Genomic DNA, 26,003 nt, shown 5'->3' with positions numbered 1-26,003 from the left:
ATTCATAGATAATTTCACTGGAAACATTCGCCTAAATTAATGGCGTAATTTTCATAATGATTACTCTCCTTTTTATGGTTTCCCCCCTTTTTTTAAGAATCTGACAGATTTTGTTAGGGTTGTGATTTTTGGTGGGTTATTTTGCATTTACTTAATTTTATTATTTTTAGAATCAATTTAAAAGGGCCAATTGTTTGGGTGCATGTATTGTTGACGAAAAATTTGTTGAGTTTAGTTACTGTTAGTGGATACAAAATTGTGCCTTACTTACAGTTTGTTATCACAGACTGTTTGATGAAGGTTTTAATTGAATATGACTGGAACTCTTCTTACTCATAGGACTAGTTGGTGGTCAGTGGTTTAAAAGAAGGTGGTGATAAAAGAAGCATATCCTTAGCCACGTTTTTTCAAAATTCTAACTTGGTGGTATTTCCTTCTTGTTACCTAACTTGTAAATGTCAATAAAGCTTTTATTATGCTTGAAATGAGCATAGAAACTTACATAAAATATTAGCTGTGTAAGAGGGGGGGGTGAAGGCTTTCATCTTTTTTTATTGTTTGTGTTGGAGGTGGTGAAATCAAAAAGGTGCATTTTTGGCGATTTCTTTAAAGGTGCAGAATATAGACGATCACTGTTAACTGTTAACCTTCCTCATTTTCTTTATAGAGTTCTCAGTTGGTTCCTTTGGCCCTTTCAAACATTCAGATTATTATTTTAAGGAAAACTGTCTATACAGAAGCTGTTACTTTAATACTTTTAGAGAAACAGCTTCTGTTCAAAAAACGTTAAGTCTCTTATAGTTCGCTTTTTTTTGTTCTTTTTAGATCAAATATGTAATAATAATAATAATAAAAAACTGGAAATACCATGATTGTTCGTTCTGTGTCTTTTTTCGTATTTTTTAAGTTTTACTGGTGATGGAATGCTGCTAACATTTTCCCAGTTCAATGATTCTGTCTCTCCAATGTCTCGACTCTTATTCCAAGCATACTTAGCTTCATTTTAAGAGTGTTCATTGTTATCTAATACTGCATAGTCACATTACCAAATCAACTTTGGTGGTGGTTATTTTTCTTCTGATGCAACAACCATGGGTCAGTCCCAGACCCAACCTCTATTCAAGTATACCTGAAAGTATATTGGACTTGTATCTTTCAACAAATAGGAGAAACCTCTTGTGCCCTTAAATTGATTACGCTATGAGGTTAGCTTGGACCAGTTCATCTATTCTAAGATCTGGAGGAGACAAATGCCCGCTTTCCTCAATTGAGATCTGGAGGATGCAAATGCCCCCTTTCCTCAATTGACGCCAGTGAGGCCCACCCTCTGATTTGATTTCACAGATTCAATAGTCCCGTTCAAGCAGGGAACAGTTAATAGATCCTTTACCTAAAATAAGTGTCACCTTTTTCAGTAAAAGGCTACAAAGAGAGTTTAACTTTTTGTATGGATTTGATACTTGTGGGGTTACTGTATTTATAAGTCTGAAGTGCAACCGGTTTTAAATCCAGGGAATTACTTAGTATATCAAACAGTTCATTGTAACGAACTGTAGTAAGGAGCGACCCAGCTCAATAGTAAACGAAACTCTAAAAAACGGAATTTTGATGCTAAAAGATACATAAAAAAATCGAATTTTCATGCTGATTTTAAATATATAAGTTTCATCCAATTTAGTCTTTGTCATCAAAAGTTAAGAGCCTGAGAAAATTTGCCTTATTTTGGAAAATATGGGGAAATACCCCCTAAAAGTCATAGAATCTTAACGAAAATCACACCATCGCATTAAGCGTATCAGAGAACCCTATAGCAAAAATTTCAAGCTCCTATCTACAAAAATGTGGAATTTCGTTTTTTTTTTTTTGCCAGAAGACAGATCACGGGTGCGTGTTTATTTTTTTTTATTTTTTTTTTTAGGGGTCATCGTATCGACCAAGTGGTCCTAGAATGTCGCAAGAGGGCTCGTTCTAACGGAAATGAAAAGTTCTAGTGCCCTTTTTAAGTGACCAAAAAAATTGGAGGGCACCTAGCCCCCCTCCCACGCTCATTGTTTTTCCAAAATCAACGGGTCAAAATTTTGAGATAGCCATTTTGTTCCGCATAGTCGAAAACCATAATAACTATGTTTTTGGGGATGACTTACTCCCCCACAGTCCCTGGGGGAAGGGGCTGCAGGTTACAAACTTTGACCTGTGTTTACATACATTAATGGTTATTGGGAAGTGTACAGACGTTTTCAGGGGATTTTTTTGGTTTGGGGGTGGAGTTGAGAGGAGGGGGCTATGTGGGAGGATCTTTCCTTGGAGGAATATGTCATGGGGGAAGAGAAATTCAATGAAAAGGGCGCGGGATTTTCTAGCATTATTGTAAAAAAAGAACAATGAAAAAATAAACATGAAAAAGTTTTCAATTGAAAGTAAGGAGTAACATTAAAACTTAAAACGTACTGAGATTATTACGCATATGACGGGTTCTAAAAATACTTTAGCATAAAGAGTGAGGTATTTAGGAGGAGATAAATACCTCGCTCTTTATGCTAAAGTATTTTTAGTAATTTCAACTATTTTTTCTAAGGCCTTTCTGATTCAGGGGTTATTCTTAAAGATTTGGGACAAACGTAAGATTTAGTGTAAAGAGCGAGGTATTAACGAGGGGACAAACCCCCTCATATACATAATAAAAATATAAAAGTTTGTTACGTAAGTTAATTCTTAAGTTACGTATATTTTTTACTAATAAAAATGTTCGTTAAAAATTAAAAGTTCTAGTTGCCTTTTTAAGTAACCGAAAAATTGGAGGGCAACTAGGCATCCTTCCCCACCCCTTATTTCTCAAAATCGTCTGATCAAAACTAAGAGAAAGCCATTTAGCCAAAAAAGAATTAATATGCAAATTTCATTTTAATAATTTATGGTCGGAGAGCCAAAATCAAACATGCATTAATTCAAAAACGTTCAGAAATTAAATTAAAAAAAAATAGTTTTCTTAACTGAAAGTAAGGAGCGACATTAAAACTTAAAACGAACAAAAATTACTCCGTATATGAAATGGGTTGTCACCTCCGCAATCCCTCGCTCTTAACGCTAATGTTTGACTCTTTGCCATAATTCTACTTTTTAAAACAATTAAAAACTCTAGCGTAAAGAGCGAGGCGTTGAGGAGGTGACAACCCATTTCATATACGGAGTAATTTTTGTTCGTTTTAAGTTTTAATGTCGCTCCTTACTTTCAGTTAAAAAAATATTTTTTTTAAATTTAATTACCATTATAAAAGAATCTACTAACCTATTCATACAGTAATGTATAAATAGGACATTTAACCTTAGAGCACGTGAGCTTTAACCGAGTGTTTTTTCACTCGGGGAATTCAGACAAAATGCACAACATGATAAAGCTTCTATATGCACAGCGTTCTGTATATGAACATTTACTCTTGGAAAATTGTTCTTGTATATTTTGGTTATTAATTAGATGTATGTAACCTGTTCAAAACTCATTTTATAAATTGAAATAGAAATTACAGTAATGGTGAAATTCACGAAGATTTACCAACCCTGATGTTGATTTTCCTATTTGGTTTTGGGATTAGTAAGAAAGTAGTGTTCTTGAATATCCTGAGTTTGGAGCACTGGTTTCCAATGTTGGTTGTATGCTCAACAGGAAATATGTACACACATTGTTTTGCCTTAGAAGAGATCTGGTGCTTTTGCTGAAGGGCGTGAGGAGGGGGTCGATAACACAAACAGGAGTTTTAGGTAATAATTTTCTAGGGAACCCTTCTCATGTATTCAGGTGTACAATAGGGGCAGATCAATTTTTAATTGGGATATCTAGAGAACATTGATTGTAATCATATGTCCTTAAGGCTTTCTTTAGTTGAATATATGTTCTTTTTTTGATGATAAGAATTGTATATATTGTCTTGAGGGAATCAGGATCTCATAGATAAATAGGTGATGTATGACAAAAAAAGTTGTATATCACTTATTTAAACCACTAGAAGAGATAAGTAATCGTTTCTTATCTCTTCTTTGTGGAAGTTAATTGGCCTGGCTCATGTAATAATCCAATTTTTAGCACAGACTGTGTGTGAAAAAGATACAGATTCAGTTTAAACCATTTGTACATTTCTCCTTTTCTTTTTTTTTCTTTTTTAATCTTTGTTTTAATTTCTAGAATCCAGGTATGTCAATCAGCCAAATGGGACCTTCTAACAACTCTGGACAATTCAGTTTTAATGTTTCTTCAGCTGGAGGTCTGTCAAACCAAATTAGTGGCATTAATCAACGACCTATGATGCAGCAGCAGCAACAACCTAGGTTCCAAAATGTTAATATGGACATGAGACCTATGGTCCCAATAAACCAAAATCAGCAGAATTCTAATCAATCAGGATTGTCTCAGCAGCCTATTAGTCAAACACAGGTGACTGGATCATCAATAACTCTTCAAGGTCCTGGCCCAGGAGGTGGACCCACTCAACAGCAGGCCCCTGCTCCTCAATCCACCAACCAGTCAGGTGGGACTGCATCTTCTACAGATCCTGAAAAGAGGAAGCTCATTCAACAACAGCTTGTCTTGTTATTACATGCACATAAGTGTCAAAGGAGAGAAAATCAATCAAATACTGAAGTAAGGATTTTTTTTTCTATTTTAATGTTGTTGTTTTTTTACGGGGGGGGGGGGTACCTTACATGGAAACATGGTTAATTTAGAAACGAACTTATTTGCTTATAATAGTAAAATTCACATCATCTCTGAGAAAGGAAAGACAAAGAAACATGGTAGTTTAAGAAAAATGAAAGGTCTAATTCAGGAGTTAAAATCAATTGACAGAAGAAGGATGGGTTTGGTATGACCACAAACTATAACTTGTAAATTCATAGTAACTATTTAGAGCTTTGTCTTCAGTGCTTATCGGCCTGATTACCATTCAAATGATGGAATATGCAAATAATTATATACTCATTTCATAAATGATTGCTGGAATATTGAAGATGTGTCAATATTATAAAAAAAGATATTGTCTTTATCCTCTTTTTACGTTCGAAATTCCGTTTTTCTTCATACGTTCAATCCGTGCGTATGTAATACCTGTAATCAATTAAGCTCTTGTCGAAATAACTTTGGAGAAAATGTATTGGTGAGTTTTTTTTTTTTTTTTTTGGTGGCGACTTCGCTCGAACATTCTTTATTTTGGGGGGGATTTTGTGGGCATTTCGATTGTGGTATGTTTTGGGGTGGAGCTTTGATGTACAGTTATAATTTTTCTATCACTGAAGGTTTTACATGTTATTTTTCTCTCCAAAACTTCCTTTGGGAATTAAAAGAAAAATACTGATTTTAGTCGTTTATAATGTAGTTTTAAGTATTAAACCTTGAACTTAATCCTTTTCTTTCATGCATCTATAATTTTCATGCAATGCTTTGTCGATTATTTTTGGTTGAATTTTTGAGACTTAAGGTGAAAAGTAACTTCAGTTTTTGCAAATAGATTGGGCAACGGACACATCATGGCTGCACTCTAGGATTCAGTGTATAGGCTATTATCTTTTATTTGTTTTTTTATTATTGTTTTTATTATTTTGAATCCGGTAAGTTTCTTAGGGTATAACCATTATAAAAGAATCAACTAGTCTATTTATACAATAGCCTATAAATAGGTCATTAACCTTGAAACACCTGCGCTTTAGACGAGCAATTATGAATTTTTTTAGGGAGGATAGGGGGCCGCATTACAGGATAAAGATTTCATATGCATAGATTTTTGTATAAGAACATTTACTCTGAGAAAACTATTATAAAAAAAAATCATATTTTATTCTTTTAAAGGTTTAATCAGGCTACCAAGTTCAATCAATGTTTAGTTTTATAAATTTCAATTTATTCACGTTTTGGATGAAAAATAAGAAAGAGGAATTTTCGGTGTTGCAATGTCGTATTGTACAAAATTCTGTATCACAATGTTAAATGCTAAATTCAAAAATATAAATAGATTTTCTCTAGCAATCATAGTTTTGGCATGTTGAAGCTGTTGGTTAACTTTGTTGTTGTTTTAGCTGGTTAGTTCTTAAAATCATTCGGCTAAAATATTGTGCTAGCTATTTCATTTTTTTAATGAATATGAAACATTGTGTAGAAAACTTTATAAATCATTAAAAAAGTTAATTGAAAATCGATATTTTCGTAAAAAAATTTAAAATTTACTATGCAAAAACCCTGTGTTGGATAGAACATGGTTTATATATGATATATATATATATATTATATATGATATATATAGTGTCAGAAGAAGAAGTCAGAAGTTCTGCTGAAATCACTCAGTATAGTTATAGAGCCGAAAGTTCAATTCTTTTACCAAGTGTTATTTTTACTGATTTCTTGTTAGACTCAATTCTAAGCCTGATTAACCATGATGAAAAAAAATATAACCTTATCGGCATACCGAGTGATTTCTTTTCATTCTAACTTCTTTTTTCTTTACCTTTACATCCTAATTTTCTTCCTAAATTGCGGTTATTTACAGTGTACCCTGCCCCATTGTCGTACAATGAAGAACGTGTTAACTCACATGACAAGCTGCCAAGCTGGTAAATCATGTGAAGTTCCCCATTGCTCATCTTCTCGACAGATAATAACCCATTGGAAGAATTGTCAGCGAGCAGATTGTCCAGTTTGTCTTCCCCTTAAAACAGCAAATACAAACAGAAATCCCAATGGTAAGATATTACACTTTCTACTGTGAAACTCGGGTTTTTGAAGGCAACCATTCGATTCACTACGTTGAAGTTTTTTTGGGAGCAAGTCTTGTTTATAGAGGGAAGAAATATTAGCCAAACCATTTTATCTATGCTTCATTTTGAAATATTTTTTACATTGATTTACAAAGGGATGTTTTGTCCCTGAAAGACCCTGGGTTTAGGGGTTGGGTTTTGAGAATGCTGTCAAGGGTTATCTTCTTTTTGGTTGGAAAATTACTTCTGATCTTAAGTTTGCGTTTGATCTTAAGCTTTTTGATCGAAGTTTGATCTTAAGCTTTTTTAAGCTGAGAATAAGACTGTGTTGCTTTTATGTTTACGAAGTTTATGACAAGGGTAGTTTCCTTTTCCATTCTGGAGATAGAATTATGCAAATTCATTATTGATTAAAAAAAATAAATGAAGAATATTAATTACAAAACTCTTGTTGAAAATAAGTTGGGTAAAACCATGTGGGGATACCATAAATAAGTAATGTTATTATAGCAAGTTCGGAGCTCTATAAGTTGCTTCATTATGTTCTCTTATTGTTGATATTTACAAATACCTTTTACTAACTATCTCAATAAGTACAATTATAATATATCTGTTATAAGTATAATTATTTTTGACATCGAAGTAAATCTTGAAGTACCAAGGACACTAAAAAGTGAAAGCTGAAGTTTTTGAACGGTTGAGAGGAAACTTATGCAACCGTAGTTGTCTTAGAAAATTAGGAAAAGCTGTAACTTGATTTTTAATGGAAAAGACCTCTATATGGAGTTTTATGCTTAGCGTGTGCAAGGTTTGAAAAGAAGGAACGTGCATAAAAAATACGCAGAAAATGAGCAAAAAGATTAGGTCATCACGGAGCTCTAGAAATTTAACTATCCTTGTTCTTGTAGCAAAAGCAAACGCTTTCATAAATCTAAGTTATTCATTAACACAGATATTATTAACATTATTCAAGACTAAAGTTTGGAATTGTTAATTAATCGGCTTACCTACAAAACATCTTCTTTTAAAAACCAATTACGCTCTCTTCTGTTATATTTATCCCTTTAGTTGACTGTTGACATATAAATAAACTCTTAATTTTAATTTTAAAATGCCATTTTTATTACATTATTTTTACATATTCCCACTAGGCTCTATATCTTGAATAGCCCGGTTAAACATAAGGGTTGTATCATCCTGTTGATTGTTGTATTACTCAACGATTAGCTGCAGATAAATTGGGTGTTACAAACTTTGGTTGGACTTGTTTGTAAACAAGTGACTTAACTAATTAATTAAATTAACTAACTCGTAAACTAAGGGTTTTAAATCTTAATTAACTAATGGCTTTCTTACATCACAGTTGTATTTTCTTATGTTTTTATCTTGTTTGTCTTTATTTACTTTCATAAACGGTTATAGTATCTAGTAGCCATGAATCACATGAACCATGAATCACAAAAGTTATATATTCTTCATTTTTGTTTCATAGCTTCTGGAAACCAAGTGTTACCAAATACGAGCTCAAGTCAGAGCTTACTCTCAGAAACAGTTGTAGTATCTGGTAGCCATGAATCCCAAAACCATCTAGTAAATCAAATAGGACATGTTGCCGGTCCTAGAATTGCTGCTCCTTCTCAAACAGTCAACGTTGGATCCAAGCCAGTTCGCCAAGGTCAATTGAACGTGAATGTCGTTCAACAGGGTCAACAAAGTCAACTCTTTGCCAATATTCAAAACTCGTTGGCTCAAGCAGGACAACTCTCACAGGGGCTAGATAGCCAGGTATTCCACTTTTCTTCAGTTCTTTCTTCTTTTAAGCTCCTCATAGTACCACTTCAAAAATATCTGAAGCTGTTACTTTGGTAATTCGTACCCAATTATACCTTCCCTTAATTTAATTTAAAGGACTTTTGCAGTAACTTTTGCGATGGGGGAGATTTTGAACCAGGCATGAACATTTGCATTTCGTAAAAAGGCAAAAAACTTACGAGTAATGCTAAGATGCAATAGAGAAAATTTGTTTTTGGGTTATACAGAAAGGTCTTTTTTTATGTAGGCAAGCTTTTGCGCAATAAAGAGCTATATGTGAATCTGCGTGAAAAATTCATTGGGAAGTAGTATTCATTCATACTATTTTCGAAGTGCGGCAAGTCCGATCTTCTTCAAAAATGTCAGGGTTGTCTTTGAATTTTGGAAAATGCGACACTGTTTTAGGATTGACCAGCTAATCTGCTGCTTTTTTAATATTATTGTGAAAGCGATGTCTTTTCCATATATTTATTTTTTCAATTTGCTTGTTTCTAAAGCCTTTTGCCTTTTCTTTGTTTCTTTTTGTATATTCTCATGCTTTTGTATCTCTTATTCCAACTCAGCTCATATTAGTGAATAACTTTTCGCTCATGTTTTCACTTGTAGAATTTAAATTACACGTTTTGCCACAAATAATTATTTATTTGTACAATTTATGATAAATGGTACCGACGACAGAATGTCATGGAAAATCTTCTACTTGCCTAGGCTAATAAAGATTTATTGTAAATTTGACATATCTGCATACTATTTATATATTGTCTAATACCGCCTCCTTTTCTTTTATATAATACCAAAACACATTCATACCTATGCTCATAAAAAGTCTTTTCCAGCAACAAATTTTGCAAAAATTGCAAAATGGATTTTAATTTTGTTCTTCTGCTGATGATGAATGTACTGTCCCGCTGACGGTCGGGGATGTGAGTTTATAATCTTGATCGTGAATTCGACAAGAGAAAATTGTGGTTTTGGATTGTAGGTTTTACTTAATTCTGGTCAGATCTATAAACTGGTGTTTCATTGATAATTCTCAATATGCTTTAAGATTCTAGTTTGTCACTGGAAAACGCCTAAGATACTACCAAGGTTGCATTGCTCATCAGCTTTATTTATTTATTTATTAATACCAAATACGGTAAGCTTTCAAGCTTGTCGCAATAAATATAATAAATAGAAGTTATCACAACATAATACATAATACAACTGACAACATAGTACACACATATAAATCGATGAAAATAACGACTACAACAAACACTGATAAATAATACTATAAACTATTTAAAAATGATTTACTTTGAAAATTTGTTTCTGCTAGTCTTGTTTTGAATTTATTTATGTCATCTGTTAGAAATGTTTTAGGTGGAAGGTCATTCCATGGCTTCCACACCCTGCTGTAAAATGAGTGTTGGCCTATTTGCCTTTTTGAAAGTGAGGGGTACAATTTATGTGGGTGATAACGTTCATTTGATTTATGAAGCCATCTCAGAAATATTTATCTAATTCTAAAGTATTAACTGTTTGCTATTACGATATACCAAACAGCTGTTTACGATATACGATACAGCTGTTTGCTATTACGATATTGCTATTACGATATACCAAATTTACACACTGAACGCTGAATGTACTCACTTTATATCGGTGAAAAGCATGACACACATTTCATACCGCGCGTAAAGACTCTGAGCTTTTACGTCACAACCTTAGTTCAGTTGTTACTCGACATTCAATCAGATCACAGGGTAATGGCATTTAAAATGCATTATTGATGGCTGCAAAAGCTGTGAAAAAAAACGTGGTGTTTTGGGGATATCTTTGTGTGGAATTTCTGCAAACAAGAGGAATGAGGGGAGGGAGATATTATTTAAATATTTGATTTTATGGCAACATAGCCACCATTCAAAAGGGGTTGAGTTGTAGTCAAATTTGAGTCTAGGTGCTAGGTTTTTCATCTAAGCATTTAAGACCTATAACCATTTAAAATTGACATCTTCCAAACCTTTATTCAATTATCTATAACTGAGAGCATAAATTTCATAAGATTTCTTTTAAAAAATAACATTAAGATTAAGTCATCGAGGGATTGTTGTAATTTGAAGTGATGATTTCGTCTTTTGTTCTTCTGTCTTTATATAACACTTTTTAAGTCAAATAAAAATTGTATAATGAATTTTTGTTTGGTTTTTTGGTTGTTCATTCTCTCAGGTAATTGTCAAGATTCGTATCTGTCTTGACTGGAATCAAATTTTTATCCGACAACCCGTTTTCATCCAATAAAAAAAGGTGTCCGGTTCTGGAGAACTATTGCAAATCTGACTTAATTTGTCGAACCTATATTCCTTTCAACCACAGTATAAATATTATGAATTTGATTTTTTTTTATTTGTGATAATTTTCAAAAATATCCATCTGTCAATAAATATACAATTATCTAACTTACCTATTTGTTTGTTAGAGACATATTTGTTATTCTTCTGAAAAAAGCATTTACTTTACTTCCCTTCCCCCTTGGAAAGAACCACTTGTAGAAGTTTCCCTCCGCTAATTTTTATTCTTATAAAGAAAAAAGTTCTCCCTTATGATTTGTTTTTATTTTTTTCGGATTGTAGTTTAACTGTAAGTTTAATTGAGTCATGAATAGAAAACGCCAAAAAAAAGGTTTCCCATAAGCTCATCGTGATGTGTCCATCGGAAACATTTGTCATTTCGCATACGCGAAGGCGGAGTCATGAATCTTGAGTGGCTTTAGATATGTGTCGCATATTTTTAATGGAGAGTATGGACTTGTCGCTGCGTTTCTCGTTGCGTGTCCATGAGAAACTGCTTTTTTTGCTAGTCTGCTTTCTAATTTAATGAGCTCATTAGAAAAAACTTGCTTGTTTTAAAAGTTCATATGATGACGTGGATGAAATTGAAGTAATAATGGTTCAATATTTGTTACTGGCTACTCCGAGGTATATTAAAGTAAAGGGATAGTCATTTTTTGGGGCGCTTTTGATCAGTCATGGTAATCTATTGATATACAGTTTTGTTCAACAAGTGGTCGCATTTACTTTAGTTTTCTCTGTTGACTCCTAAAGATTGATGCTCTTGCCCACGAATCAGTTCGGATTTGCACATAGGAGGGGGGGGCCTTCGAGCATGATCTGAAGGGACCAATTATCTTAAAATTCACTTTGTCGTCTCAAAAATACATTTTGGACGCATAACATTGAGGCACACGTTCACGATATTAGCACTCAACTTGCAATTGAAAGCGCAAATTATTTATATTTGTAGGCTAAAATTGAATCGTCCATTTTTTACCGAAACTCTAGGGGAATTTAGCGGCTAATTCTAATTGCCAGGAAAGTATAGACCTGATTGATATAACATGCCCCACTTGTTTGGTTCCTTTTCTACATGAGATGACATTACAAGGTCGGTCGTTAACATTTTTTAGTAAATGAATTTGAATCTTATAGAAATACTGGAATTTTTTTGCTAAAAAAGTCTTATTGTGTTTCAGTTAAGTGGTCAAAGCCCGGAATCTCGGCTGACATCTGGGCCTGTCCAACTGCCAGGAGGACTTCAGGCTAATCAAGTAACCGCGTCACCTGTGGGCATGACGAAAGATTGGCATACATCTGTATCAGCTGACCTGCGTAATCATTTGGTTCAAAAATTGGTTCAAGCTATTTTTCCGGCTCCTGATCCCGAATGCATGAAAGACAGGCGTATGCACAATCTTGTGCAATATGCAAGAAAAGTTGAGGGTGATATGTATCGACAAGCAAACACGAGGTCTGAGTATTACCATCTCTTAGCTGAAAAAATCTACAAGATTCAGAAAGAACTTGATGAAAAGCGCCAGAAGCGGAAAGAGCAGCAGGCCTTAGTAAGTCAGCAGACTGGAACAACGCCAGAGCCGCCAATGATTCCACAATCGCCCATCCAACAAAATACTGGAGCTATGCAGAATCAGCCTCAGACTAGACCTCAAACTTTCCAAAATCAAGTGAGCCAACAGCGCCCTAGTATGCAATCTATGCAGCAGCCCATGATGAGGCCGCAAATGCAAGGACCAATTCGGATGCCTCTCCCTCAGCAAATTAAACCAGAAATGTTAAGTCCTCCAAATCAAACCATTGCCCCAAGCATGGGAGGCTATATGAATAGTTTCAATAATCAGCAGCGATTGCCCTTCATTAATAATAGAGCTGATGGTGGTGAATTTAATCAGAATGGTCCAATGCAGTCACCATTCTCTAGTATGGCTGGACACGTCAACGAAGTTGAAACTCATGGGAAGCATGAATCTGGTGTTAAGCAAGAGTACGATGGTGTAAACAACACCATTGTTACACAGCACAATGATGACAAATTGGAAGCTGTTTCTGATGAAGAAACAAAGCCAGATGTCAAGCCAACGACTATTGGCAAGAACATGGGTGATGACTCTCAGGATAGTCAAATGACTGATATAAAAAGGTATTCCTTCTTGTTCTTCATTTACAACCTTAATACATAGAGCCATAATAATATTTTGTGCTTCAATAGACATTTATTAATGAACAATTTGATCATAAAACAATGGTTTTAGCTAAATTATGCAGACACAAAAAAGTGGAAAATAAACTGGTTCCTTAACAGAGAACACAGCTCAATGGACTAGGTAATTTAACCATATACTTTGTTCTTCTTCTTTTACTTCTTGTTCTTTGTTGACTACTTTGGTTTCTAGAGCCATAATAATATTTTGTGTTTCAATTAACGTTAATTAATAATCTATAAGATGACAAAACTTCTTGTTCTTCATATACAACTTTGATACCTAGAAATAAGGTGATATTTTGTGTTTTAATTGATGTTTATTAATAAACAGATAGATAAAAAATCATTCAATGTAAATTATTCAAGCATAAAAAAGGCCAATAATGAATTATGTCCCTAACACAGAGCAAATATTGTATAATTTTTTAGACGAATGGACCAGTGTGAATACTACTAGGGAGGACAAGTTTCAGGGTTTGTTGCAAAAAAAAAATGTAATTATGAATACTCATTAATTTATTGTTGTAATCTTTATCTTAAAAAGGCAGATGAAAATGAATTCAACCTCTTAAAGTTTCATAATAAGTAAAAGGAGCCAGGTTTTAAGGTCCTTTTGCACCCGGGATTTTATGTATCCAGAGTATATTGTGTGTCCTGATTATAAGGTCCTTCAATATCGGAAAGAGGAGCTAGATTTTAATTACTAAAACCATTGTGATAAAAAAAAAAGTTTTGTGATAAACGTACTGCTCAGCTATGCCAATTTAAGAAAATATAGTGGGGTGCAGTACAATGTTTTCTTCAATATGTGAAGGGAGGTGTCGTTTTTTCCTTCTTTTCAGTGAAAAAACCCCAGCAAGGGTTTTTTAAATCTTGGGGATAGGTATAAAACAGCTTTATCAAAATAGGATCAATTCAGGTATAACTCTATAACTATAAGTATAACTATAGTATATAGTATATATACTATAGTATATAAGTATTACTATAGGTATAACTATAAGTAAAATCAGAAAATAATCCTGTTGAACCTCTGAAAAGTGATTGATACAGAGATGAAAATCAATTTTTCTCTTCTTCAAAGCGAAGTGTCGTTTTTATTAATTTTTGATTTTTGTTGTTGTTTCTCTTCTGCGTAAGTTGTGTTTTATTTTGGCTGTTCATTTTAGCGAACCAAAAACAGAGCCTATTGAGGAGCCATCGAGTGTCACAGAAGATGGAAAATCTATAAAAGAGGAGGTTCCCTCGGTGAAAGAGGAGCTTTCTGATTTGACTGAAGAATCAAATGATTCAAGGCCAGCTCCGGAGACGGCCTTAACAACAGCTAGTTCTTATTCTTCAAAATCTCGAGTTGGTAAAGTTGGTAAGTTTTTCTTCTTTTTTTTTCCCTTCTTCAATTTCATAGCACTCGAAACTAACTAGCTCATTAACTGAAGTCTAGAACCAGAGACTTCTCAAACATGGGAAAACTCTTAAATTTTATTGTAGTTTTAAACAAGTCTCCATTCGTCTTTGTTAGGAACAAAGTAAAAGAAATAAATATATACATTGTCATAATCAAGTACCGGAGAGTTTCGTGTCACCTTTTTGTATTAGGTGTCTCAATTCTGAATTTATCAATCAAAATTGAATGGAATAGTTCAGTTCAGTTTACTCGTTCAAAATAGTTCAGTTTTCTGATGGATTCATGGTAGTGGTCTGTGTGGAAGCCCAAGTCTGTGAATATTTATCTTTCGTGTTCTCCAAATTTTATAAATATAATAGGCTTCTAAATCGTACTTACAATATGCTCCTACAATATTATAATCAATGTTAGGTAAATTAATGATAATAATAACTTATTGCTCTAAAAGCCCTAGGATTATATCAATACTCTATGATAAATTCAATTCTAATTGACACAAATCAAACTGACGTAAACACTACATAAACAAAAACAGTTTTTATGCTCCATGGCTAGTCTCGAAAATCGTCCTAATCTTTCCACATTCACAGAACACTCATCTCTTACTATACTCTCACTATACTTGCCAGCCATCTTTCACTAAAACTTGTAATCTCCATACACTTCATTTCGCAACTCACTCAGTTCTTCACACACATCCTTCGTACTACCCTCCGTCTCATCCGTAGCTCCACGCATGGGTAATGGTTAAGGCCACTTACCTCATCCAAAAATATTTTCTTCTTGGTCAAACGGGTAAACTATTTGCTATAAATTCAGTAGTGTACAGTAGCTCCTTTCATAAATTCACCTTAAAAATGCCTCTTGATCCCGCATCTTCTTTACAACCACGTAGAGTCGCAGGGAATCAGAGAGACTTCTCTCATACTGCCAACTGTGTATCTCTTGGTCCTGTAAAATGTTTCCTACCATCTTTGCCAACTCATTAATATAATTCACGTAAAACAGGTTGCTGTGACTGAGACATCCTTTCAGATAATAGTAGTGTAAGGAAAATTTAGGAAAGTGAATCATTTGAAAGTCGAAAGAATGGCTATCTTTTGACTATATACTTCATTGAGTATTTCCAGGCAAGTAAAGGTATTTTAGTTTTACAAAGTTGTTCCAGTCTTCAAAAAGTTGACTTGGTAATTGAACTGGTAAGTCTTTCCATAATATTGAGTATTCAGAAAATACTATCTAGGAATTCAATATGTGATAGTGGTTTTACACTGGCCAAGTAAGCTTATCGCACTGATTTACATAAGGGCCATAGGAAGCTAAACTTGTATGATTAGAAACGCTGCTTCTTTATAATAGACTAGTAGGCTAAGGCAATAGACTAGAAAATAAACTAGAAAGACAAACTCATTCACTTCGGCAACAGAAAGATATCCTATTTCCTTTGTGCAGTATTTTCTCTTTTTTTTTTTAATGTTTTTAATTGTTTTTTTTACAATGTTTTACTAATTAAAGATTTAACTTTATAAATTGTAAGTTCTTTCGCTACAATTTGTTTTTATTTTGTTTAATTGTTATTTAATTACTGTTTTAGATTACAAAATCTTTAATTACAATTTTTCAGTTATAACATGCTAAGTCTCAAATTCAGAAATGTAAGTGGAATAATAATCATTTGACCGATAATTCTTATCAATCAAGCCGATGAAGACTATTAGGGTTTCAGTGATGATATCAAAGAACAGTTACATAGTTACAAAGGATTTGGGTAGTACTGGAATTTCATCCTGTCTTGGAATACAGATACCACTTAGCTTCTGTGGCTTTTCGGAACCCTTGTTGCTTAAATGACCCTTGAAATGAGTTCGAAGCTTAGAAAGCAGTTAGAAGCACCTGTCTCTTTTTATTCTTTTTTTTTACTCGCTTTCTAAACATTATTTGGGGCAACCAAGTAAAAGAAAGCTGTTCGTGAAACTTAAACTTGACCCAGTTCGAAGATTTGCGCCGAAAAGGTGCCCCTAAATTTGTTAAACTACTGCAGAATATTCAGCTCGTTAACTACTTGTTATTAAAATTCTCAGTCTAAGTTTAAAAATAGTCAAATTTCAGATGTATATAGGCAAGTAGCCAGCAAGATACGAGAAGATGCTGAATCTCCTAAGGGTTAAGCTCCCCTTCCTTTCCTCACCCAGGTACTCACCCATTATAAGATACGCTTTTTCAGTTCCATTTTTTTTTTTTTAACTTTGTCAACTTTTTTATTATTCGGTTTTCATAGAAAATAATTAAATAGATACCAAAAAAAATATTGAATTAAAATAAATGCTACCTTTAAATAGATACAAAAAAACATAACTAATACTAAAATAAGTTTAGTATTATTTATCTAACCTCTATAATTTTTTTTTCAGTCTTTAAGCCAGAAGAGCTCCGTCAAGCTTTAATGCCAACACTGGAGAAACTGTACCGACAAGATCCCGAATCGTTACCTTTTAGAGAGCCTGTCGACCCACAGAAATTGGGCATACCCGACTATTTTGATATTGTCAAGAGGCCTATGGATTTGTCTAGTATCAAGAGGAAGCTTGAAACAGGACAGTACAAGGATCCTTGGGAGTATGTTGATGATATATGGCTCATGTTTGACAACGCTTGGCTCTACAATAAGAAAACATCCCGTGTTTATAAGTGCTGTACTAAGGTATGCATATTTTCCAAACTGAGGTTTGTGTGTGTGTGTGTGTGTGTTAGTTGTTTTTTTTTGGGGGGGGGGCTCACATTTTATCTTTGTTATCGTAGTGAAATGTGTTATTTTATCGAAAATTTGATTTTCGAGGGCTTTGGTTTTGAATGCTTAAATTCCGCCCTCCCTCGAAAAGGGACAAAGTGTATAGTCTCAGTTTTATAGACAGAAGAAAAGGCTTGTGTATGTAAACAAAAAAAAGTGTATTCCAAGATTACTTATCCTTAGCGTTTCGCGTTACGCAATTGACGCCACAGTTTATTAGGATTACTAGTTGAAACGATTTGGATTAGCTGTCGGATAATTTACACCGACTGACTCTGGAAAACTGAGGATAAGTGACGTCATATATAAGCAAAAAATTTAGTCTGTCCAAAGATAAAAAATTTGTGAAATTATTTGCAAAGAACAAAAAGGGACAGTAATTTTTAAATGTGGCAGACCTTCGGGGTTTCTAGATAATCTATGTTTACAGTGGAGTACAGGTAATTACTGTTATTATTTGCCTAATTGCCTACAGCATTTCAGTTGACAAGTTGCCGGATAAGTATTTGTTGTTATCTTTTACGAATTACACCCGGGGAACTTAATACTAAGCGGACAATTCGGATAAGGGATCCTTGAATGTCCTTTTATTTTTAATACAATGCCTATCTAAATGGTTATTACTTAACGTTAATTTTGAAATTTATTCTTCTGTTCCTAGTTTTTTCGAGCCATTCATTTCGTAGGATCGTAGAGGTTAGCCTCTAAAAATAGAGTCCACATCAGTATAGGATTTTAAATGAGTGTAGAATAGTGTGTGTGTATATATATATATATATATATATATATATATATATATATATATATATATATATATATATATATATATATATATATATATATATATATATATATAATATATATATATATATATATATATATATATATATATATATATATATATATATATATATATATATATATATATATATATATATATATATATATATATATATATATATATATATATATATATATATATATATATATATATATATATATATATATATATATATATATATATATATATATATATATATATATATATATATATATATATATATATATATATATATATATATATATATATATATATATATATATATATATATATATATATATATATATATATATATATATATATATATATATATATATATATATATATATATATATATATATATATATATATATATATATATATATATATATATATATATATATATATATATATATATATATATATATATATTCCCATTTGCTTTAAATCTTTATTTATGACATCCTCCCAACCCAGACAAGGACGACCTGCTTTCCGTGTAGCCCCAGACGGTTGGCCAAAAAGGACAATCTTCGGTAATCTGTCATCCTTCATCCGTAGAACGTGGCCTAGCCATCTCAACCTTTCTTTCATTATAGCCCCAACAAAGCGGGATTGAACCACACTTTTCGTACAACCTACTGTTTGGAATACGGTCAGTCAGCCGGGTACCCCGAACAATCCGTAGGCAATTTCTCTGGAAAACATCTAGTAAATTTTCATCTACTTTTCGGAGTGCCCATGCTTCAGAGCCATATTTGACCCGACTTATCTTTCTATTCTTCCAAACTTTTTTTAACTGTGAAAAAACACCCTGAGCCTTAGCTATTCTACTTTTAACATCTTCACTGCTCCCACCATCTTTACTAATAATACTACCAAGGTAACTGAAGCTCCCAACCTGATCAATCTTTTCGTTACCTAATGTCACCTGTTCATCTTCTCTTATTCCTAGCCTTAGTGACTTAGTCTTCTTAACATTAATTTTCAAGCCTATTTTAGCACCCTGAACTCGTAAAACCTCTAAAAATTCATTCATTTTGCTCACACTTTCATCTAATATGCTTAAATCATCAGCATAATCTAAGTCCAGGAGCGTTCTTCCTCCCCATTTGACTCCATGGTCTCCAATTGCCTTTCCTGTGCTCCTTAAGACGAAGTCCATCAAAATGATCCATATAAAGGGGGATAGAACACAACCCTGCTTAACTCCTGATTTAATACAAAACCAGTTGCTAACCTCATTTCCTACCTTAACCGCAGCAGTATTATTTTCGTACATAGCGCAAATCACTTTAATGTATTTTTCAGGTATACCATATAACGATAAGACCTGTGTTAACGCTGTTCTATAAACAGAATCGAAAGCTTGCTCATAATCGATAAAACTGAGGACCAAAGGTGTTTGACAACGAAGGGACTTCTCAATTATTAACCTAAGAGTGAAAACATGGTCGACACATTCTCTACCTTTTCTAAAACCGCATTGTTCTTCCCTTAAAACTTTGTCTACAGCATGTCTCAGTCTAAAAAGTATCATATTACTCAGTAATTTGCTACCTACAGAGACCAGACTAATGCCTCGATAATTACGACACTCACTCTTGTCACCTTTCTTATACAGTGGTTTAATTAAGGTTTTCCTAAAATCATTGGGTACTTCCCCTTTTTCAAAAATCATGTTCATAATCTTCAGTAGCTTATTCCTAACCTCAGAGCCAACATATTTAAGAAACTCATTAATCATACTATCAGCACCTGGGGCCTTAATATTTTTTAATCCTTTTAGTACTGTCGCTAATTCTTCCTCGCTAAACAAATCTTCTTTCACATCCAAGGTATCACAAACTTTTTCATTTTCATCTATATCTTTTCTTGCAACTGTATCTCGGTTTAGCACATTCTCAAAATGTTCCACCATATCCTCAAGTCATAATAGCCTAATGATAACTATAATAGCCTCAAGTCATCATTAGTATAACAATAAAAGAATTAATTAAATAATTCAAGGAGTTACAAAGACAGCCAAAGTAGCAAGTATTATTTCAAGGTAAAAATCAAGCAATAAAATCAAAGAATAAAAACTGCACAGAGGAGCTGTGATATCTTTTTATTGCCTAAATGAATTTTATTGAAGTATTCGCTTAGCGCAATTAGAAAAGAAATGACCCCCCCTCCTGGAAATTTCCCTGTTATGTATTGATAACAATTGTATTTTTAAATTTAAAAGTATTCGAAGAATTCCCCCCCGTGCATCTCTTCCTGCAGAAATTTCCCCCTGCATAAAACTCCTGGAGAAAATTCTTTTCTCACTACAGAAAATCACCCACGGAAAATTCCTAATATTCAGAAAATGCGAATAATTTGAACGGAAGCCACTGTCGTGTTTTTGATAAGGTGTCTTTAAATGGCGTCAGTGCAAAAATTATTTGAAAGGTTAAGAGTACCTTCGGGAGGGGGGGGACTACAGCATATGTTAATTTCCAGACTTAAATTTTGCAACTCTGATATGTTAAAAATAAATCTTGTTCTGAACAAAGAGCAGAGCTCAATGGGCTAGGTAACGAACCGAAACTAAGCATATACTCTTGTTAATACTATAGTATATACTATACTATGGACTGTCCTATTGCACTGAACGAGAGAGAAGAAAAGTAATTCCTAAACAAAAACGTAAAAGTAGGTCCTAAGCAAGTTTTGCCGAAATCGTGACCAGTCTAGATCGTTTTTTTACTAAGGAAAAGGGTAGTTATTAGAAAAAATCAGAAAATATTGTAATGCGGCATTGGAGAAAGAAATTACAGATTAATAAGTAAATACACAGGCGTATAAGTAATGTTCGTTTAGTAAGATAAGAATAAGCAATAAAAGCAGCACAATAGCTTTAACATAATGTGCAGAAGTGGACACTTTGTAAAGAGTACTTATAAAATAAAAGAAGAAAATTATTACAAATTCTCAAATGATAGCAGAATAGTCTCTTCGGCAACAACAAAAAAAAATATTGTATTTGTGCAATATTTTATTTGTTATTTTAACCAATGTTTATTTGCTACTTTATATTTTTATTGTTAATGTTTCCTCTAGCTCCATGCATTATTTAATTATCTTTTCGTAGGATTGACGTTAATTATGTTAGCTTAAAACTATTGCAGTGAACAAACATATCCTATTCTATGCACAACGTTAATATAGATACATTGCAAAGGGAAATTGTATATATTAATTGTGTTTACTATTCATTCTATTGCAATGTTTTATATGACATTTGTTTTTCTTGTAGTTGTCTGAAGTATTTGAGCAAGAAATTGATCCAGTGATGCAGTCACTTGGCTATTGTTGTGGACACAAATATACCTTTCAGCCGCAAGTTCTGTGTTGTTATGGAGCTCAGATTTGTGCTATTCCTCGGGATGCAAAGTATTTCAGCTACCAAAATAGGTAATTTTTGTAATAAACTAGCTTATTTCTTTATTTTGTTTTTAGACAGTCTCTTCTCCTGCTGCATTAATTTGACCTCGTACTAGCATTAAAGTCGGTCTTAAAGGCAATATATTTTGAGGCTAATTTATTTTCCAAGTTGGGTAGTTTATAAAAGTTCTTAATTTGAAACTATTCATTTATTTTATTGTTTGTAGAAAAAAATAACGTAGAATCAGCTGTTGAGATATTGTCACTAATGATCGGCAACATTCATGGCCTTACAGAGATATGTGGAAGGAGATGGGGCCTTGAGCCCCCCCCCCCCCCCCTATGCACCGACCTGGCAACATTACTACTATTGATTAAAAACTAAAATAAGATGAAGTTTTTTTTTACAGTGAAAACTTGATAATTCAAATTATTTTTCAAACCCTCTTGATCCTTTCGTAAATCCCAATGTAGAGGTACCTGTATAACTGAAATGTTTGAACCTGAGAAAAATCAAAAAAATCGAAATTATTTTTCAGGCCCTCTTGATCCTTTCGTTAATCCCAATGTAGAAGTACCTGTATAACTGAAATGTTCGAACCTAAGAAAAATCAAAAAAAGCGATTAAAAAAATTTAAATTATTTTTCCAACCCTCTTGATCCTTTCGTAAATCCCATTGTAGAAGTACCTGTATAACTAAAATGTTTAAACCTGAGAAAAATAAAAAAAGTGCTTAAAAAAAAGCAAAATCAAAAAAATCAAAATTATTTTTCAAGCCCTCTTGATCCTTTCGTAAATCCCAATGTAGAAGTACCTGTATAACCGAAAAGTTTAAACCTGAGAAAAATAAAAAAAGCGATTTAAAAAAAAGCAAAATCAAAATTATTTTTCAAACCCTCTTGATCCTTTCGTAAATCCCAATGTAGAAGTACCTGTATAACTGAAATGTTCGAACCTAAGAAAAATCAAAAAAAGCGATTAAAAAAATTTTAATTATTTTTCCAACCCTCTTGATCCTTTCGTAAATCCCATTGTAGAAGTACCAGTATAACTGAAATGTTTGAACATGAGAAAAATAAAAAAAAGCGATTTTTTGTATTTCAAAGCTAACACAGACAAGTTTTTATACACAGAGTTTATACGGGTAGTCTTGGCACAATTGCATCATAGAAAATCTTGAAGCCTGTATTTTATATGGAACTGTCTTAAGCATATGACTAGGCCTTGAAGAATGGCTTAAACGGATCTAGAAGGCGTATGTCATATCTTATTGGGGGTACCGAGGGTGGCTCCAAAATTTCGAATTACAGAACAACCACTACGAAATTTGCGTTTGTATTATATATGCAAATTGAACCATATTTAATCTCAAAACTGTTAAAAAAAAAACTCGCCCGTTAAAAGTAACGTAAGGCTACTCTGTATAAAGTCAAGTTTTATTTATGCCTTCAAAATGCCTGAAAGTTTGAGCTGAGGTATTCTTAGAAAAAAACATTGAGACAGAATATGTTTCATTCTTCATGTAGAACCCAAATGTTGAACATTTTCAGGGCTCTTGTTTAAATTAGAGTGGGCTTCAAATGTTGTGCTGGGGGTCTTTGTAGGCTATGTTTTTAATTACCGCAAAAATTCAACTAAGAATTCCATTGTAGAGGTAATGGTTATGTTTCGAAGACAACATGTACATTCAAGTACATCTCTATTTTAGATTACCTATCTTCGCTATTAGTTGAAATCGAAGCATTCTTTCATTTAAATCCCTATAGTGTCTTGTTTCTTATGTCCGACAGAGCTTATCTGGTAGAATTTTCTTAGAACAGTTTATGTTTTTGGGCGTTCATTTTTGATTTGGCATCAAGGATCTTTACAGCTAGAGCGTATTTAATCCTTTTGGGATGCAAGTTATTGGTGTTCTTCGTGCAGTCTGAATGACTTTGAACTCTGTTGTAAAACTAAGTTAACATTTAAAAAGCCTCTTTTAGAGCTTTTTTAAATAAAAAAAAATGAAAATAAATTTAAAACCTCAATATAAAGAAGTCGTTTATCGAAATTTGTTAAAATTGATAACAAATTTATTAATATAAAACTAAATAGAAATATAAAATAAACTCTCTCGTAGGTATACATATTGTCTCAAGTGTTTCAACGAAATTCAAGGAGATGTTGTGACACTCGGCGACGACCCCTCTCAACCATCAATGACAGTACAAAAGTCGGAGTTTGTCGAAATGAAGAATGATGTGCAAGAACTTGAACAGTGGGTGGATTGCAGCGATTGTGGACGTAAACTTCATCAGATCTGTGTTCTTCATTTCGAAGCCATTTGGACGTCTGGTTTTACCTGTGATAATTGTTTAAAATTAAGGAACGATAAGAGAAAGGAAAATCGATTCAGTGCTAGACGGCTGCCGACAACCAAGTTGGGCACCTTTCTCGAGAGTAGGGTTAATAATTTTTTGAAAAAGAGAGAGGCTGCCGCTGGGGAGGTTTTCATTCGTGTTGTGTCATCGGTTGAAAAGGTCGCAGAGGTTCGCCCGGGAATGAAAAGCAGATTTTGTGGAGAAAATGGAGATTTGCCAGAATCATTTCCTTATAGGTAAGAAAGCAATTGTATTTGCTGAGTAATCTATTATTTGTTGTATTTTAGAGAGTTTTTTCGCTTTTCTTTTGTCAGAAGTGTATCATATATCAGGGCTTCTTAAACTTTTTTATATAGCGACCCCCCTTCAAGCTTAGGAAATTTTAAACGACCCCCTCCTCCATATAATGAAATATATATTAACCGTAGATGTAGCTGTAATATCGCACTATTTTACTATGTAAACAAAATAAGGATTAAAGAATACGCACCCATTCATTTCACATATATATAATTGGAAACGTTGACGGGATATCGGTCGTAATAAAACACAATAAATAGAATGACATAAAACTATATATATATTTATTCAATAGAAAAAATAAACTTTTGTAACAATTTTTTTATAAGAAAACATAAAACTATATCTATATATTCAATAGAAAAAATAAACTTTTATAATAATTTTTTTAATGAAAACATATGATTAACATCAAAGAATATTAATGTGACGGATGTGATTGTTTATTTTTACACGAATAATTAAATCTAGGCTCAATTTGAGTTAGTACAGATCGTAGTAAATTTTCAACGTTTATTAAAGTTGAACAGTATTTTGATTTTATGTAAGTTAATGTGGAAAAGGCAGATTCACATAAATATGTTGTACAAAATGGCAGTAATTTGTGCATTGCCATTTCCGATAGCAGGGGATATTCTGATTTGATTTCTATCCAAAATTCATGCACAGGCACTTTAGAAAATCTGAGTGGCAAGGTAGTATCACTTGTTAATTCGGCAAATTGTTCCTTTGCTTTTAAGTTTAAAAAATTAATTTCTTCCATTTCAATTGAAAATGGATTGCAAATCCATTGTTGTGTATCGATATCATTGGGAAAATGCCTATGCATGTAAACTTCCATATTCTTCAAATGATTAACTATAATTTTTGTTATAGGAGTATCTTTTTTTGAAATATTGTTACTAATTATATACTCGTCAGTAAATGGAAACATTTCAAGCGATCCACTTTCCACTCTGTTGTTCCATATAAGAATTTTTTTAACTAAGGCCCCAAGTTTATTTTTTAATATAAACATATTAACGCAGACTCCCTGCATTGATAAATTCATATCATTGATTTTATCAAAAATATCTGCCAAATAGCATAGCTTAAGAAGCCATAAATTATCGTGAAAATAATCGGCCAAATTAGAATTTTGCTCTGTAAGAAATATAAGAACTTCATCTTTTAAAGTTGATAATCGTTTCGAACTTCGACCTCTTCACAGCCACCTAACTTCAGCATGTAGCAATAAACTTGTATAATCCGAATCTATATCAATGCACAAATTTTTAAACAATCAACTGCTAAGTGCTCGACTTTTAATAAAGTTAATGATTTTGACTGCATCAAAAAACACAGTGTTTAATTCTGGTGCAATTTTTTTAACAACAAGTGCCTCTCGGTGAATCATACAATGTGTAAATGTAATATGATCATTTCCAGCTTTAACAAATGCTGTAAAACCAAGATCTTGTCCGGTCATTGCTGCAGCACCGTCCGTGCACACACCAACACAATTGTTCCAATTTAATCCTTCTTTTTCAAAAAACTTATTTACTTTTTATGTATATCTTTTCCACGAGTATGACCTTCCAGAGGACAACAAAACAGTATATCTTCATGAATGCTTCCCTCATAAATATGTCTTAAAAAAAGTAACAACTGTGCCATTTTTGAAATGTCTGTCGACTCGTCCAGTTGTTTTGCAAACTTTGAGTTGTCTTTAAGCCTCATAAGAAGCTGTTGAAATTGATCATTGCAAATGTCTGAAATGCTTTTGGACACAGTGTCATTTTATAATGGAATTTTACTAATTTCAGCAGCATACTGTTTTCCATGAACAATTT

At 33.0% G+C, this 26,003-nt stretch overlaps 1 protein-coding gene across 3 annotated transcripts in view; it reads left to right on the top strand.

The window, feature by feature from the left end:
- Nucleotides 1-26,003, top strand: part of LOC136031825 (histone lysine acetyltransferase CREBBP-like) — a 61,393-nt gene that overhangs the window by 16,510 nt on the left and 18,880 nt on the right. For all 3 annotated transcript variants that reach the window (XM_065711650.1, XM_065711649.1, XM_065711651.1), the window contains 8 exons: nucleotides 4,178-4,633; nucleotides 6,528-6,720; nucleotides 8,228-8,520; nucleotides 12,062-13,023; nucleotides 14,256-14,449; nucleotides 16,903-17,192; nucleotides 21,383-21,540; nucleotides 23,631-24,107. In XM_065711650.1, the coding sequence (XP_065567722.1) occupies nucleotides 4,178-4,633; nucleotides 6,528-6,720; nucleotides 8,228-8,520; nucleotides 12,062-13,023; nucleotides 14,256-14,449; nucleotides 16,903-17,192; nucleotides 21,383-21,540; nucleotides 23,631-24,107 (3,023 nt within the window). The remainder of the gene's footprint in view (nucleotides 1-4,177; nucleotides 4,634-6,527; nucleotides 6,721-8,227; nucleotides 8,521-12,061; nucleotides 13,024-14,255; nucleotides 14,450-16,902; nucleotides 17,193-21,382; nucleotides 21,541-23,630; nucleotides 24,108-26,003) is intronic.

The sequence above is a fragment of the Artemia franciscana genome, chromosome 10 (genome assembly GCF_032884065.1).
Source record: "Artemia franciscana chromosome 10, ASM3288406v1, whole genome shotgun sequence".
Classification (NCBI taxonomy): domain Eukaryota; kingdom Metazoa; phylum Arthropoda; class Branchiopoda; order Anostraca; family Artemiidae; genus Artemia; species Artemia franciscana.
This window is presented reverse-complemented; position numbering and strand designations above follow the sequence as displayed.